Below are 15,307 nucleotides of genomic sequence, written 5' to 3'. Positions count from 1 at the left end.
GAGCTGCTGCATTCTGGATGAGCTGCAGAGGTGGAATGGTGGTAGCAGGAGACCTGCAGGAGAGAGTTACAGTAGTCCAGGAGGGAGACGACAAGAGCCTGAATCAGTACCTCCTTCTGAGTGAGAAGAGGACGTGTTCTCCTCATGTTGTACAGCGAGTATCTACAGGATGGTGTTGTCACCATGCGAGCGCAGAGAGAGTTGGTGTAGAGCGAGAAGAGGAGGGGACCCAGGACAGAACCCTGAGGAACTCCCGTAGTAAGAGGACAAGGTTCCGACACAGATCCTCTCCAGGTTACCCGGTAGGTGCGTCCGTCGAGGTAGGACGAGAGAACGGAGAGAGCAGAGCCTGAGACACCAAGTTCCTGAAGGGAGGAGACAAGGATCTGGTGGTTGACTGTGTCAAATGCAGCAGAGAGGTCCAGAAGGACGAGGACAGAGGAGAGAGAGGAGCTCTAGCAGTGTGGAGCTGCTCTGAGACAGCGAGGAGAGCAGTCTCTGTGGAACGGCCTTGAAGCCTGACTGGTGGAGGTCCAGGAGGTTGTTACGGTGGAGACAGGAGGAGAGTTGGTTAAAGATAGTGAGCGTTAAAGGGTTTTGGACATAAACTTTGTGAGTAGGAGGAGAGGGACTGAGTGACAGAGCGAAAGAAGAAAGTAGGTGTAGGAGGTCAGACGACGTCTGTCTGGATGTTGAAGTCACCCAGGAGGACGAGCGGAGGGACATTTTCAGGGAAGTTGGACAGGAGAATGTCCAGTTCTTCCAAGAAATGACCCAAGGAGCCTGGTGGACGATAGAGGACAACGATAGTTAAGTGCACCGGGTGAGTAACTGTTACAGGGTAGAATTCCAAAGACAGTGTGGTGAACGGTGGAAGAGGGTAGAGGGAAAAGCTCCATTTGGGTGAGATGAGTAGACCGGTGCCACCACCCTGCCAGTGGGCCTGGGTGGGGCTGAAGGAGAAGGTGGAGGAGCTGAAGTGTCTGCGGGATGAGACTCAAACAGGTAAAGAGGTCAAACACATTGAAAATAGTAGAAGGTGGTGAAGACGAAAGACTCCTGTCTTTGTCCTGCTCGTCTCAGCGGACTTCAGGGTGAAAGAGGACGTTTGGAAGTTACTTTACTTTCTAGTCTGAATGTTTCATTTATGTGATTGACTTCATGTTTGCTTGTTTCATTTTGTATTTTATCAGATTTATCTAGACATATTTCTCTCAAAGCTTTTTAAGTCCCACCTGAACAACTTGCTTCTCTTCTCTGGTTGTTTGGAGCTTCAAAACAACTAAATTAACAAATCGAAAGTTCACCTCCAACAGACAAATATATGATTAAAATACAGGTTCTGTGAGGAAATGTGTTCAGGCCGACCGGCAGAGACACAGAGACAACTTCCTTCTAATGTTCCTGTAAAACAAACTGAGGCTTTTGGTTCAAACACATTTAATTATCAGGTTCTGCTCTGTGAGCGCTGAACTGAGCCACATCCTCCTCCTCCTCCTCCTCCTCCTCTTCATCACAGGTGAGCTTTCATTATATTTACTCATCATGAACAATAGTTTATTTAAATCAAAGCATCAACTGAAGATAAACAAAGTTCTGATGACGTGCAGATTTGTAATTCAGGTGTTAGAGTGAAGAACTTCAGAAACATAAAAACAACAACGACCGTTAGCATAGCAGTGCTAACAAGCAGTCCCAGAATGCAACACTCGTCACAGGTAACAGTTGGGAGGTCACTTCCTGTCTGTTGGACGTTACTCCGAACCACTGGTCCCAGGATCAGGAGACCTGGATGACCTCCATGCTCCCAGAGAAGCTGGACTGTCCCCCCCCAGTCATGTCCTCTCTGGACCTGCTGTCCACCCTCTGGTCTCCAAACTCCATCTGACAGCTGCGTCTCTTCAGCTGCTTCTCGAAGCTGCTCTCCTCGTGCCAGCTCCTCCTCGAGTCCCCTCGGTCCCCCGGCCTCTGCCGGCTGCGCCTCCTCACCGCCTCCAGGCCGCCGCCGCACCCGCCCAGGACGGCGGAGGAGAGGTACCAGCCGCCAGCCAGAGAGGAGGAGGAGACGGGTCCCAGCAGGATGTCGGAGTGCCAGCCCTTCAGGGCCTCCCCGGGGCGCGCCAGGTGCTGCTGGCTGCGGGACAGGCCCAACAGGAAGCTGGCAGCGTTCTCCTCCATGCTGCCGCTCCGCCGGAAGCAGCCTGGGGCGGCGGGGCGGAGTTTGGTGGAGGAGCGGGGCGGAGCCTCCTGGTCGGGGCTCTGCTCCGACACCTCCTCCACCGGGGAGAACTGGCACGGCTTACTGGCGGCTTCCTTGAAGCCCGGCGCTTTGAAGAAATCCGCATCTCCCGGCGTTCCGTGAGGAGCGAAGACGCAGTGGGGGGCGCTTTCCCCCCCCGGCTCACCGTAGGACTTGATGTCCAGGGAGAAGGAGCGCTTCAGGCGGACGCTGTCCTCGGGGGCGTCGGCCAGCTGCAGGCCGCTCAGCGCCTCCGCCAGGCGGCGCTCCTCTGGAGGCAGGGTGAGGGGCACCCTGAAGGCCGGCTCTGGGTCCGCGGGGGCCGGAGGATCCCTGTGCTCCTGCTGAGGGGGGGCCTCACCGCCGTGAGCCTTCAGTCTGGACTCAGGGCCCGGTGGCCCCTTGATCCTCCTCTCAAAGTCCAGCAGCTGACCCAGGAAGTTGAAGTTGGGAGAGATGGTTGGTCTCTTCTCCTTGACGAACCTGGACACAGAGGAGGAGGAGCTTCAGCAACACACAGCCGACTAGAGTTCAGGGCGTTGCTCCTGGGAGGCTCTAACAATGTTGCATTGTGGGAAATGTTGGATTCAGAGTCTTTGGGTAATTCAGCTTTCTGGTGTTGTGAGGCTATGAGGCTGGTTGTCAGGGGAACGCCCACCTGTAGGCCTCGTCCAGCGGCATGTCCATCCTCTTCATAATGTAGGCGATGGCGATGGTGGCGGAGCGGGAGATCCCGGCCAGGCAGTGGACCAGGACCCGAGCGTTGGAGGCTTTGGCCTTCTCTGAAACACACAAGAGGTTTGACAGTGAAGAAGAGCGGCTGCGGTTGGTCCAATAGGAAAAGGGCCCCCCCACCCGACCTCTGACCTATGAAGTCCATGGAGCGGTCCAGCCAGGGCAGGATCTTCTCGCAGAAGGAGTCGTTGACGGGGACCCGGAGGAAGTGGGACTCCGGGATGAAGTCGGGCTTGGGGCAGGTGTTGCTGGCGTTCAGCACGTAGACGATGTCGTTCTGCTGCATCAGATCCTGGAGACAAAGATCAGACAGCAGCTCGCTTCCGATTGGCCGAGGGACCCCATGTGATTCAATCCTCTCGTCATTGATCAGTGTATTAAAAACAAGAAAATGTTTTATTTTTATGTTCTCTGGGTTTAACTCTTTTCTTAGTTTGTCTTTGTTGTTTTATTGTAAACTATATATTTAAAGTTGTTCTTATTCATCTTAGTTTTATTTCAGTTTTTACATGCGAGACAAAACGCAGAGCAACATTATCTATCTATCCTATTGACATCATGCTAAATTAGATTATATTGTGTTATACCACTGACTTCCAAAGCAAACACTAAAGGATTGAAGGTAAATGACCAGCGAGCAGCTGGTCAGCCATCAGCTGACCACAGACCAGCGAGCAGCTGGTCAGCCATCAGCTGACCACAGACCAGCGAGCAGCGGTTGCTATGGCACCTTGTTGAGGACGTCCCGCTGGCAGCCCAGGTAGAGGTGAGGCAGGATGCGGGTCGGCCCGGTGCTGCTCACCGGCAGACACGGCTGAGACATGCAGGAGGGAACCACAGAGGACTTCCCCTCACACAGACCTGGGAACAGCTGGGAGAACTCAGAGAACCCACCTGACAGGAAGAGAGACAGGCAGAGACAAAAATGTCAACTTGTTCTTCTTCTGTTGTATTATTACGCTTATTATTTAATAGTTCACTTTACACTCATATGTACTTTCTGATGCTTTGTCTTGTTTCTTTGAGTAATGTGGAGAAAACAATAAAAATATTTTTCTAACAAAAGGTGCTGTTGTTGTGTAGCACAGTGACTTTGGGTGGATTCGTCATGTTACGTCATAAACGTCAAACTAATAAAGTGCTAATAAAGACTGAAAATCTGAGCTCATATGTAGGAAGGAAGATGCAGGGAAAAGAAACATTTAGTAGGAAGATTCTGACCTGCCTGGGACTGACCTGAGAGCAGGTGCACTGAGGGGAAGCTCTTCTCCAGTTTCAGCAGCAGCACGCTGAGGAAGGACTCTGAGCTGAGGGAAGACGGATCTGAAGAACTGTGATCGTAAACCACGACCTCCTGATCCTCCTGCAGCTCCAACTTCGACAGACAAGTGTGGTCACAAGTCAGCCTTCGGATGTCACGTTGTGTAATCACCAGGTCATGATGAGGTCAGAGGAACCTTAGACCCTCTGATTCAGGTCTTTGGGTTCCTCCAGCTAACCTTGTTCTTGGCCGAGTGCTGCAGGAGCTCGTGGATCTGGACCTTGTCCTGCTGCAGCCTCCTCTTCATCAGCTTGGAACAGTTCACGTTCACGGCCTCCAGGATGTGGGCCGCGTTGAAGTCCACGAAGGGCCGGCTGTCAATCAGCAGCACGCGGTCCAGCCCCCCCTCCAGCAGGACCACCAGAGCCTGCGCTCCTATGGGCCGCGACCCAGACCTTGACATGACAGACATGTCACCCCCCCCCCCCCCCCCCCCACGACCTGAGGAGGAAGCTCAGAGGATGAAGAACAGCAATGTGTCAGCCAGGTATAATGTCATCCTGATGGACAGACAGACAGGCAGAGAGACAAGGAGACGGACCCTCCCCCTAATCTGCCCCCCTCCCCTCACTGTTCCAGTGACTGTCTAAAGAGAGTTGGCGGGCCTGGTGGGGGGGGTTTGGAGTCTCCACCTGGACTGAGTCCTGAAGAATCTGATCCTGGTCTTCATGCTTAACTGGTTCCTCTCTGTGGGACAAAGAGACAATCAAGATGTCACCTCGGGTTGCTTAGCAACCACCTTTAAAAGTGTGGTTGTGATAGCGCTTCTAATCACTGACACATCAATAGTTATTTTTAGAATGTTTTCACCACATATTAACCGGAGCTCTTCTCAGGACTTGTCTATAAAAGGTTCATCTGCTGGGGAGCAGGAAACCCGGCCAAAGGTCATCCCAGTATGGGACAGAGTCACTTACTGACTTACACCCCTGACCCCCCCGACATTTTATCATAGTTTAATACATCAGAAAGTTACGTATTTAACGTTGATTAACAGCGTGTAATACGTAGTGACGTCACTTCTTAGTGAGTAACTAAATGCGTGAGAGCTTGTGTGGACGTGATGACGTGTTTCAGACGTTACGTTAGCTAGCATGCTAACCGTTAGCCGACTCCTGTAAAAACAACCGAACAACAAAAACAACCGGCGACATTTCCCCCCGTCGTGTTCTGCCGTCACACGGTGACGGACACACGGTGCTAACGAGCAACGGACACACCGACTCAAGTTTGACGGAACTTTACCGGACGGCTAACGGCTCACTGACCGATTGAAAACGTCCCGACGGCTCCTCAGCGGTCCGCCCGGCTTGGAGCGGCCATTGCGAGGTTTAAAGGAGGAGGAGAAGAGGGTGAAGAAGAAGACGACGACGCTCGGCGAAGTCCTCCCGATGCCATAAGAGATGAGGTCACTGCGGTAAAAATAAGAGCATGTCGTCATCGGAGCGCCAGCCGGATGAACTCAACAGGTTTCGAAATGCGCATGCGCTGTGCGAGAAAAGACTGAGCCGACAGAAACCCCGTGACCGCCTTAAAGGGGCTTAAAGGGGCTCAGAGCGTCAGCTTCACTGACTTCTTAACTAAATCACCTGTCGTTGTTATGAGCGCACTGACTGTTACGTTACATGTGATGGGTTCACTTATTACATACAATAATTATTTGTTACAATAGTTATGAAGGATAAGCATATGAACAACAGACTGTATAAGAGTGGATGGTGACGTCTGTTGTTGCTTTGTAGATGTTTTGAAGCCTCCAGCTCTGCATTTTATATATGAATATATAAACATGTGTTTTTATATATACACACACCGCTATTTAATAGAATAGCAACATTTATAAATCCAACCACATCAATACATTTGTAAAAGTAATGAAGCATTGTTAGTAAACCTTTTAAAGTATAAAATCGACTTGAGCATGAAAACATAAATGTTTGTTACACTCCGATTCGCTCGTTGATTGCAGTTGTGTCACCTGATTATTAAATCAAATAAATAAAAAGTTATATGGCACTTTATTTTCTTTAGAACTTCTTAAACTGAAGTTTAGTCTCTGTAACTAGGATCAATAATCCATCTGCGGAGCTTAGGGGACTTTACACAGGAACTCTTTATTTCCAGACAGTTATTGTTGCAAAGACGCAAAACTAAAATCACCTGACAAAGTTTTTCAGCAGAAAAAGAACAAAGTGCACAAAGTTTATTAATGAAAGTGAAATAAGGAGAAGCGTCACAATGGTTTCCTCCTATGAGCTCAAATATAAAATATACAAATACAAAAATATATCCAACACACTGCGGCATCACTGTACAATTATTGTGCTCACACTTAACCCATTAGTCATGTGACCTACTCATCAATAAATAATAACTCTGGATCAAAGGAGCCACTTCAAGATGAAGAATAACGACGAGAGATTAACGAAGTAGAATGATGTTCATTTAAAAAGTTTGAAAGATTTGATCTATAAATGTTTTAACAAGACTTTAATAATGTGAATGTAGAAGAATGAGAAAGACGATTTCAATCCTTTTCTTCTTAAAACAATGCAATGAAGGACTCTTCATGGTTGATTAAATAGTTTGTTGGCCCCGCCCCCTCAGCAGCTGACAGCTAATGACCTTCCTCTCACTGCACTAAAAGACTTTCTATTAATTAAAGTTTGAGACAAATTTTGTCATGTTCCTAATGATGTTGTTATCGGTTGACATTCATTTATTAACAGTTAACATTCTTATTAATTATTTTTCCTCACGTTCGAGGAGCAAAATAAAAAATAAGTATTGATGTTAAATCACATGACTGAATGAAGGAGACACAAAAGGTTCTTTCTGAAGTTTCCTCTGATCTGCAGACTTTAAGAGATACCGTTTCATGTGTTTCAGGGTAGGTATGGTAGCTGGGTGGATGGTAGTTTGGGTCTTTAGGTCAGCCTCCCCTCAGATGGCCCCATCTAGCTGTTGTTGTTGTTGTTGTTGTTCTTGCTTCCCCGGGAAGGCTTGGTGCTGCTTCCTCCTTGAGGATTCTTCTGCTCGTCTCCGGTCAGCAGGGCTTTGATCTCTGAGGGGATCTTCCCCTGGTCCATGGCCGAGCACCACTGCTTGTACTGGGACCACAGAAAGATTCCGCTGAGTCACGCAAAGCTGCACGCTAATCAGCCAGACCATTGAGTCATGCTAAGCTACATGCTAATCAGACAGACCACTGAGTCCTGCTAAGCTACATGCTAATCAGACAGACCACTGAGTCATGCTAAGCTACATGCTAATCAGACAGACCACTGAGTCATGCTAAGCTACACGCTAATCAGCCAGACCACTGAGTCATGCTAAGCTGCACGCTAATCAGCCAGACCACTGAGTCATGCTAAGCTGCACGCTAATCAGACAGACCGCTTAGTCATGCTAAGCTACATGCTAATCAAAGCGTGCAGCTTTCAGTCTCTCTCTTAATATTTTAGAACTTCTTATATCTTTTCCTCTCCGAATATCAATTACCAGCTGCTTCTACTTGTGAAACTATAACGTTTCACCAGTCACTAAACTTAAATAATGATAGTGATGTCGCTGATGAGGACTGGATCAGGGCTCACCATCTCCAGCTCCTCCCTCAGGGCGCAGATGGCTCTCTCCTTGCTGGAGACCAGCTCCTCCAGGTACTGGTACCGCAGCTTCTTGCGGGCCCGGCACTCTCTGGCGCTCTGCCGGCTGCGCTCCAGTTTGGCCTTCAAGTCGATCTTGGCCGGTTTACGGCCCCGTTTCCCCGGTTTTTTCACTTTGCCAGCCACCATCTGATAATCACATCATAATATCTGTTATGGATTGGACACCAATAATCACATACAGCTGCTCAGACCTAAGAGTACTCTTTACTAAGAGTAAACCAACCAGTACAACTCGGAGGTACTACTTCAAGTCATCACAGATCTAAATACTGCACGTTCAACTTAGTATGAGGAAGATCTCTCTGTAAATGTTATACGAGTATAATAAATAGAAGATAAATGAACACTAAACCGTCAATGTTTGAACAGTACTTAATATAACGTCAGATGTACACTGAATCAGTCATACTTCATCATCAGATCATACTGTACATGATACATTGATGGTTGACGTTATAGAAAAGAGGTTCAATGCTTGCTTTTTTATTTCTGACGTCATTGTTATTCATTGATCCTGCTTTTATTATAGTTTAGTTTACATGCAGACTGTTCATCTTATCCGATATTCTCATTTAACTTAGTTTGTGATATGTATGACCGCTCTAGTTACTTTATGGATTAGTCAATAAACTGCTGATATAGCGATCACAATGTTCATGTATTAACGTTAAGTCAGCAGCTAACTTTGTCACAGTCAGCTAACGTTAGCATCTCTTCAAGCACCTATGGCATCGCAGCTACATGGCAGACGTCACAGCTTTATTAAACATCACTTTAGAGGTTGACACGTAAACGTTGGTTAGAGTATGTTTGCCTGTTGGCCCTCAGCTTCTTACCTTGTTATCATCCATGTTGGTGAAAGCTAACGCGCTGCGAGCTTAGCTCGCGTTAGCTCCGGTCAGCTAACAGCTCAACTATCAGATCAAACTGCGGAGGTAATAAACAATAAATGATGAGAAAATGATGATGAAAACAGTGAAGGGAAGTCCGCGTTCACGTGAACCAAACGGACGGAAGCTAACGGAGACAGTTAGCGGGATATTTATTTGGGTTTAGCATTGTTTACATCGTGTTTCCTGTTGACGTTGCGTGGTGACGTCAGCTCTTCTTCTTCTGCACACCACCACCCCGGGACCGGAAACGGGTAGAGCGGGGTCTGCTGGCACGCAGACAACTTAACAACTGAAAAACAAGTAAACAGCAGAAGTTTTGTGTTTTCATTTAAAAATGTCATGATTTCTGTTGCTTGTTTGAATTATAACTTCTAATTGTTTCTATTGGTTGACAAACAAGTATTCGCTGGTCGGCCCCTCCTCCACTTCGTCCTTCTCCCTCTCTCCCCCCTCCCATCAGCGTCATTGTCGGGTTCCCATAGCAACAGGCCTGTTAGTTGCCATGGTGATGCGCTGCGTCAGCATTACCCCCTTTATTTGTAGATGGTTTCCTTTTATAGGATCCGATTGTCACAGGGACACTTTAAAATGATAATCAATCTATCATCAGTCCCAAAAACCGACAGTTCATCATTTAGTCTCTAAACTCTGATCAACGTGGTTATTAACGTCATTGACATTTAACTATAAATAAGAATAACAATTGCTATTATTTTATATAATAATAATAATTATTTTATCTCAAGGATACACTTTCTGTTAGGTAATTAGGTTAACATACATGATAAATAATAATAATAATAATTGGTTTGTTTGTAAATGTATCAAAATAGAAATTAAGAGAATAAAGGAGAAGAGAGAAGAGCAAAAATTAAATTGAATATGAACTCTCCAAGACACCCACATCTAATCATTCAAATGTTTCATTCTTATATCTGCTTCAAATAACCACAATAAATAGATAAGTTAAATATCATCAATAAATAAAGACCAGAAATAACATAAATAAAATAATGCATTAACCATTTCAGAAATAAGTAAAAGCTGAAAAAATAATATCATCTAAGATATGACATCATCAGTATATAGATATGAAGTCAAGATGTTTAGTTTAAGTTATGACATTTAAATATTTTGGTCATTGAATGATATCAAGTTGGGATTTGGGCTTTTATAAATATGATAATTTGATGTAAAGATACTTGTTTCTATATATTTAGGTGTATTAATAAGAGGGGGGGTCAGAACCCGTCCCTCCGCCCCTGTCCTTCATCCTCCTGCTGCTTAGTGGAGAGTACAGACAGACAGACAGACAGACACGATGTCCGCTGCCCTCCCGGACCTCCTCGTCTCCTCCTTCTCTCTTCTTCCTCCTCCTCGCTCCTCTGCTTTCCCCTTCTCCCCTCTTCCTCCTCCTCTTCCTCTCCTCGTGTCCTCCGTCTGAATCCAGCAGAATGAAGCGTTTGTCTCCGCGCTGCTGCAAACCGGTGAGTCGCTAAAGAACCGACATCTCACGCGATAACACGACGACACAGAGGAGGCCGATTCCGGGCGTCTGGAGACGGATCGATCCGCTGCGGATCCCGGATCCTCTTCTTCATCATCTTTATTATTTTGATATGTGTGATTAATGTTCCCGCTGCTTCATCATCTTCATCTTCATCATCTTCGTCCACCGCGGTGAATCAGACATGTTTCATGATGATGGTGAAGATGAGGATGAAGATTGTTTAATAATATCTAATCGATCGTCAGCTGCAGAATATCAAATGCTCAACAACAAAGAATAATAACATTTAAATGCGAAGCATTCCGCTGCAAAAGATGAAGATGATGAAGATGTTGGAGCTTGTGTTTTTCCACAAGGAGTTCAGAGGCTGTGATGTCATGTTCTGTAAACAAAGTAAACAAACAAAGCAGCTCAATATAAATAACCAGACTGATAATAATACATCCACAAATCCCTACATGAAAGTATTAAAACATAAAATATATGTACTATACGCGGTACTAAAAGAATGAAACACTGCTAATAAGTACACATTCAAAGCACTTCATTCACAACCTAACACACAACGTTGTACTTTTACTGCAGTGCATTTATATACAGACAAGGTACTTTAGGGTTTAAATTTGCACATTATACTTCCACTTGTCTGATGATATATAAATATTTTTATAAAACATAATATTATTTTCTTATTATCATTCTGTCCGTTTGATGATTCATGGTCAGAGACTTCTTCCTTTACTTATTCTCTCTAGCGTTGTTCTTCCATTTGACTGCTGCTACCACCGCCGGTCCTCGGCAGATTGTCATCACTTGGTCGATTGAAAAACTTGCAAGCCCCAAAAGTGTGGTTACTGGTGCATATATGGTTGCAAGTGTTCCTCTACTTGCATATGGTCCCACAGATTCCCATCATAACCACCAGGTGTCTATAAACACAGACCTTAATGGGATCCATCTCCCAGAGGAGATCTGGATCTCTGCAGACTGAAGGACTAATGAAACCATCCGTTTAGGGACCAGGTTTATTATTTTGTGTCTCTGATGTTTGAGAAATTAATGGAAATGTAGAAAGTCAGATCCCCCCTGTGTGGTTTCTGAAGAGGAACCTCTCTTTATGAGAAGCATCCCATCAGTCGTCTCACAATTAACCAATCTACCTACCTATCGACAACCAGACTCCTGGAACAGGACTGCTAACCAGACTACTAGAACCAGACTAGCAACTGACTTGGACCAATTAACGAATCTACCCAAGTACATACCAACCAACAAGCAGACTACTAACCAGACTACTAGAACCTGGCCCCTAGAACAAGACTACTAGAACCAACTACAGAAACCAGACTTCCAACCGACTAGAAGCATCTACCTACCTACCAATAACCAATTAAACAATTAACTAGACAACCAACCACCTAATCAACCACCTACCAAACCAAACCTACTAGAACCAGACTAACAACTAACCAAATGAGAGTGGTTTTGCAAATGATGATGTGTCCTTGTGTCCACAGCCTCTCTCCTGTGCAGCTTCATAATCATGGTGTTTGCCCAGTCGTCACACTCAGCTGGTGTCAATCCCTCCCTTCACTACCCATCCTTCACATATCAGATGTCCTTTAACTATTCTGAGAGGGAGAACTCAACTTTCCTTCCAGCCTCACCCGCCACTCCCCTGTGCAGCCTTGAGGGTCAAGCCTCCGGCCGGCCCAACAGGACCTTGGCCTCTTACGAGCTGACGCCCAGGGAGGTGGCCGTACTGGGCTTGGTGTTTGCGGTCCTCTGGTTGGTCTCCATCCTGGGAAATGCCCTGGTCTGCCTAGTCATTCACCGGAGCCGGCGGACTCAGTCCACCACCAACTACTTTGTTGTGTCAATGGCGTGCGCGGACCTGCTCATGAGCCTGGGCTGGGCCCCCTTCATCGTCCTGCAGGTGGCCTCCGGGCGATGGCCGCTCAGCGCAGCAGCCTGCAGGGCAGTGCGCTACCTGCAGCACCTCTGCCCTGGTGTACAGGTCTACGTGCTGCTCTCCATCTCTGTAGACCGATTCTACACCATTGTTTACCCGCTCAGCTTCAAGGTGTCCCGGGAGAAAGCCAAGAAGATGATCGCGGCTTCGTGGCTGTTCGACGCGGCCTTCGTGTCGCCCTGCCTCTTCTTCTATGGCTCCACATCCGGCGGGGACCACTGTGACTTCTTTCTCCCGGATAGCTGGGGCAGCATTGCCTACTCTGCAGTTCACCTGCTGTTGGGCTTCCTGGTGCCGGTGGCGTTGATCGTGTCATTCTACCAACGGGTGGTCCGCTACATCTGGAGGATCAGCGCAGACGGCCACGCGGTGCGTCGCACAATGAACATCGTCCCGCGGACAAAAGTCAAGACCATCAAAATGTTCCTAGTTCTCAACTCGGTGTTCTTCTTCACCTGGATGCCCTTTTATGTGGCCCAGTTGTGGCACCCCAGGGAGTCCGACGGACCCAGCAGGCGGGGACTGCTGTTCTTCACGGCCATCGCCTGGATCTCCTTCAGCTCTACGGCGTCCAAGCCAACCATGTACTCCGTCTACAACGCCAACTTCAGGCGGGGCATGCGGGAGACCTTCTGCATGTCCTCCATGAAGTGCTACCGCAGCAATGCGTACACCATCACGGCAAGCTCCCGCGTGGCCAAAAATAACTATGTCGGGGTGGTGGAGATCCCCGCGCAGGACAAGGCCGCAGCCAAGAACTCGGCCCATGATGCGTTCGGCCGGGAGGCCAAGGACAAGAAGGTGGCATGGACTTCCACCGCCCCCCCCCCCAACACTTTTGTCTAAGCGAGAGTTTAAGGACAATTTGCGAGACTTCTGGTCCTCTTTCTTCAATGGCGAGCTAACGCTAACAGAATGAGTTCAGACACAAAGATGTAACATGCCTTCTGACGGCCATGTTCATGGACCTCAGCAGCCTTGGACTTTTTTTATACTTACGAATTTAAACATTATTTATTTCTGTGATCAATGCATCAGAATCTGTTTTTTTGTAATAATAGCTTGTTATGTAGCTAAACATCTGGGCGCTATGCTACATTGAGAGAACTCTTGTTGCCTCGCTAACAAACCTCTAGATCTAATTTGTACTCCAATCGAAGGCTCTATAGAGTTGTGAAATTGGAGGAGCTACAAGTGGAGAATTGTCGACATAAACGCAAGTTCAAACAACTCCAACCCTCCGTCGGAGGTGAAACTCTGGTTCATTAATGAAAGGTTAAAGGTAGAAGAAGCCAGAGGACGTAAACAGCAAGAGACAAAAGAGTTGGACTGGTAGTCCTCCAGATTAAAGAGGAATAAAGAGGGCACAGAAAATAATTTTATAATGAAGGCGATGATCATCGATCTGAAGGAGGTCAACGTTGATCTGAAGCAGGTGAATGTGGATTTGAAGCAGGTCTAGGTCGATCTGAAGGGTCTGTAATTAATATTTGATGTTATTATAATGCAATACAGTCATAAACAGTGACTCGAAAGATATTTATTCATAATAGAATATTTAACTTGACTGTTGAGGTAAATTCCGGCCAGAAAACATCTTGGTTCAAATTCTGTTTCAATAGATGAATGCAGCAATGCCTCCTACATAAAAAACATTACTGAATGTTAATTGTGAGGTCCGACATGAAGAAAAGTTGATATGATACAAGCTGGAAACGTGATTGAAAACATTCACGAGTCAACAGTGAGGTTATATTTTATTTCTGTTTATCAGCATATAAATCAAGTAGCTGATGAGTTATGTTAATTTAGGTGTGTAGATTTCATCCTGTTCACAGTGCTTTTGCCTTTGACAGGAAAAATGGACATGTGATATTTCGGTTAGCACTTGCAGGTTAGCTAGCACACACAAGTAAGTTGGCATACAGGCTAGTTATCACAGGCAGATAAACTAGCACACGGGTTAGTTAGCATACACAGGCTGGTTAGCAAACACAGGGGAGCTAGAATATAGGTTAGTTAGCACATGCAGGCTAGTTAGCACACACAGGTTACCTAGCACACAGGCCGGTTAGCACATACAGCTCAGCTAGCACGCACGGACTAGTTAGCATACACCGCTTAGCATTACACAGTTTAATAACTTAGTTAAACTTCGACTAAGTGAAATCTTGTTGGTACTCAAGCTCGCCCTTCTTCTACATGTTGTTGTTGCTTTTCGCCTACATAAACATAGTTTTATAGATGTTGGTATCAGAGGATTAAGAGGATTCCTCAGTTTGAGCAGCCGACTTGTCGTTTTAGATGTGAAAGTATTTATTTGTAATATTTGTCACATGGATTTTGATGTATTTCCATTCCAAACAAAACTTGTAAAGACTCGTCTGTTTTAGATCATTAACTTTCTGTCTGGAAAATCATCAAAATATAAATATTATTAATCCAGGGGTCTTCAACGTTTTTCCGGCCAAGATCCCCCAAACTGATGGCGAGATGGAGCAGGGACCCCCTATTCTACGGAGTTTGGTCCGCCATCTTTTATTTTTGAGCTTGGCGCTCTTTAGACGTGAGCATGAATGGATCTGATTGGCTGGTGCCTGTGATGTCGTATCAGCATGAATGGATCTGATTGGCTGGTGCCTGTGATGTCGTATCAGCATGAATTATGGTTGCTGGGGGGACTGAAAGATAACGTCTTCTCCATCAATTTATCTGTTAGCTACGATATGTTGGATTCATGTTCATGTGTATTTAAAGACGATAAATACAATTCTGATGCTGATTCTAAAGACATTTAAATTTCTGGAAAAAAATTAAAAACAATTAAAATTGTCAAAAATGTCACAACCCTCCTGCATGTCCTCCGCGGACACCCTTTCCTTTATTTCCAGTTCAAATCAAATCAAATGCTGTAGCTTAAAAAATGTTCTTTTTTTTCTTCACAACTATTTTGACACAATGCCAATAGT

General features: G+C 46.2%; 3 protein-coding genes across 4 annotated transcripts; 1 reads left to right on the top strand and 2 right to left on the bottom strand.

Annotated features, from left to right (window-relative positions):
- Window positions 1-1,423: 1,423 nt before the first annotated feature.
- Window positions 1,424-5,805, bottom strand: dusp16 (dual specificity phosphatase 16). 2 transcript variants are annotated; one of them, XM_040174191.2, is made up of 7 exons: window positions 5,564-5,805; window positions 4,474-4,982; window positions 4,196-4,349; window positions 3,705-3,868; window positions 3,107-3,266; window positions 2,898-3,021; window positions 1,424-2,722 (listed from the first exon to the last, which is right to left on the bottom strand). In XM_040174191.2, exons 2-7 carry the CDS (start codon window positions 4,705-4,707, stop codon window positions 1,780-1,782), a joined length of 1,779 nt encoding a protein of 592 aa, XP_040030125.1. In that variant the 5' UTR covers window positions 4,708-4,982; window positions 5,564-5,805; the 3' UTR covers window positions 1,424-1,779. The 2 variants fall into 2 exon arrangements, with proteins under 2 accessions (XP_040030125.1, XP_040030126.1); XM_040174192.2 differs by having other exon boundaries at window positions 4,211-4,349.
- Window positions 5,806-6,390: 585 nt separating this feature from the next.
- Window positions 6,391-9,323, bottom strand: crebl2 (cAMP responsive element binding protein-like 2). The gene is made up of 5 exons (XM_040174197.2): window positions 9,254-9,323; window positions 9,030-9,145; window positions 8,800-8,890; window positions 7,892-8,089; window positions 6,391-7,405 (listed from the first exon to the last, which is right to left on the bottom strand). The coding sequence occupies exons 3-5, from the start codon at window positions 8,812-8,814 to the stop codon at window positions 7,253-7,255; spliced, it is 366 nt and encodes a 121-aa protein (XP_040030131.2). The 5' UTR covers window positions 8,815-8,890; window positions 9,030-9,145; window positions 9,254-9,323; the 3' UTR covers window positions 6,391-7,252.
- Window positions 9,324-10,148: 825 nt separating this feature from the next.
- On the top strand, window positions 10,149-15,177 carry gpr19 (G protein-coupled receptor 19). Its single transcript, XM_040174193.2, has 2 exons — window positions 10,149-10,343; window positions 11,884-15,177. Exon 2 carries the CDS (start codon window positions 11,910-11,912, stop codon window positions 13,182-13,184), a length of 1,275 nt encoding a protein of 424 aa, XP_040030127.1. The 5' UTR covers window positions 10,149-10,343; window positions 11,884-11,909; the 3' UTR covers window positions 13,185-15,177.
- The last annotated feature ends 130 nt before the right edge of the window (window positions 15,178-15,307 follow it).

Source organism: Gasterosteus aculeatus, chromosome 4 (genome assembly GCF_964276395.1).
Source record: "Gasterosteus aculeatus chromosome 4, fGasAcu3.hap1.1, whole genome shotgun sequence".
Taxonomy (NCBI): domain Eukaryota; kingdom Metazoa; phylum Chordata; class Actinopteri; order Perciformes; family Gasterosteidae; genus Gasterosteus; species Gasterosteus aculeatus.
This window is presented reverse-complemented; position numbering and strand designations above follow the sequence as displayed.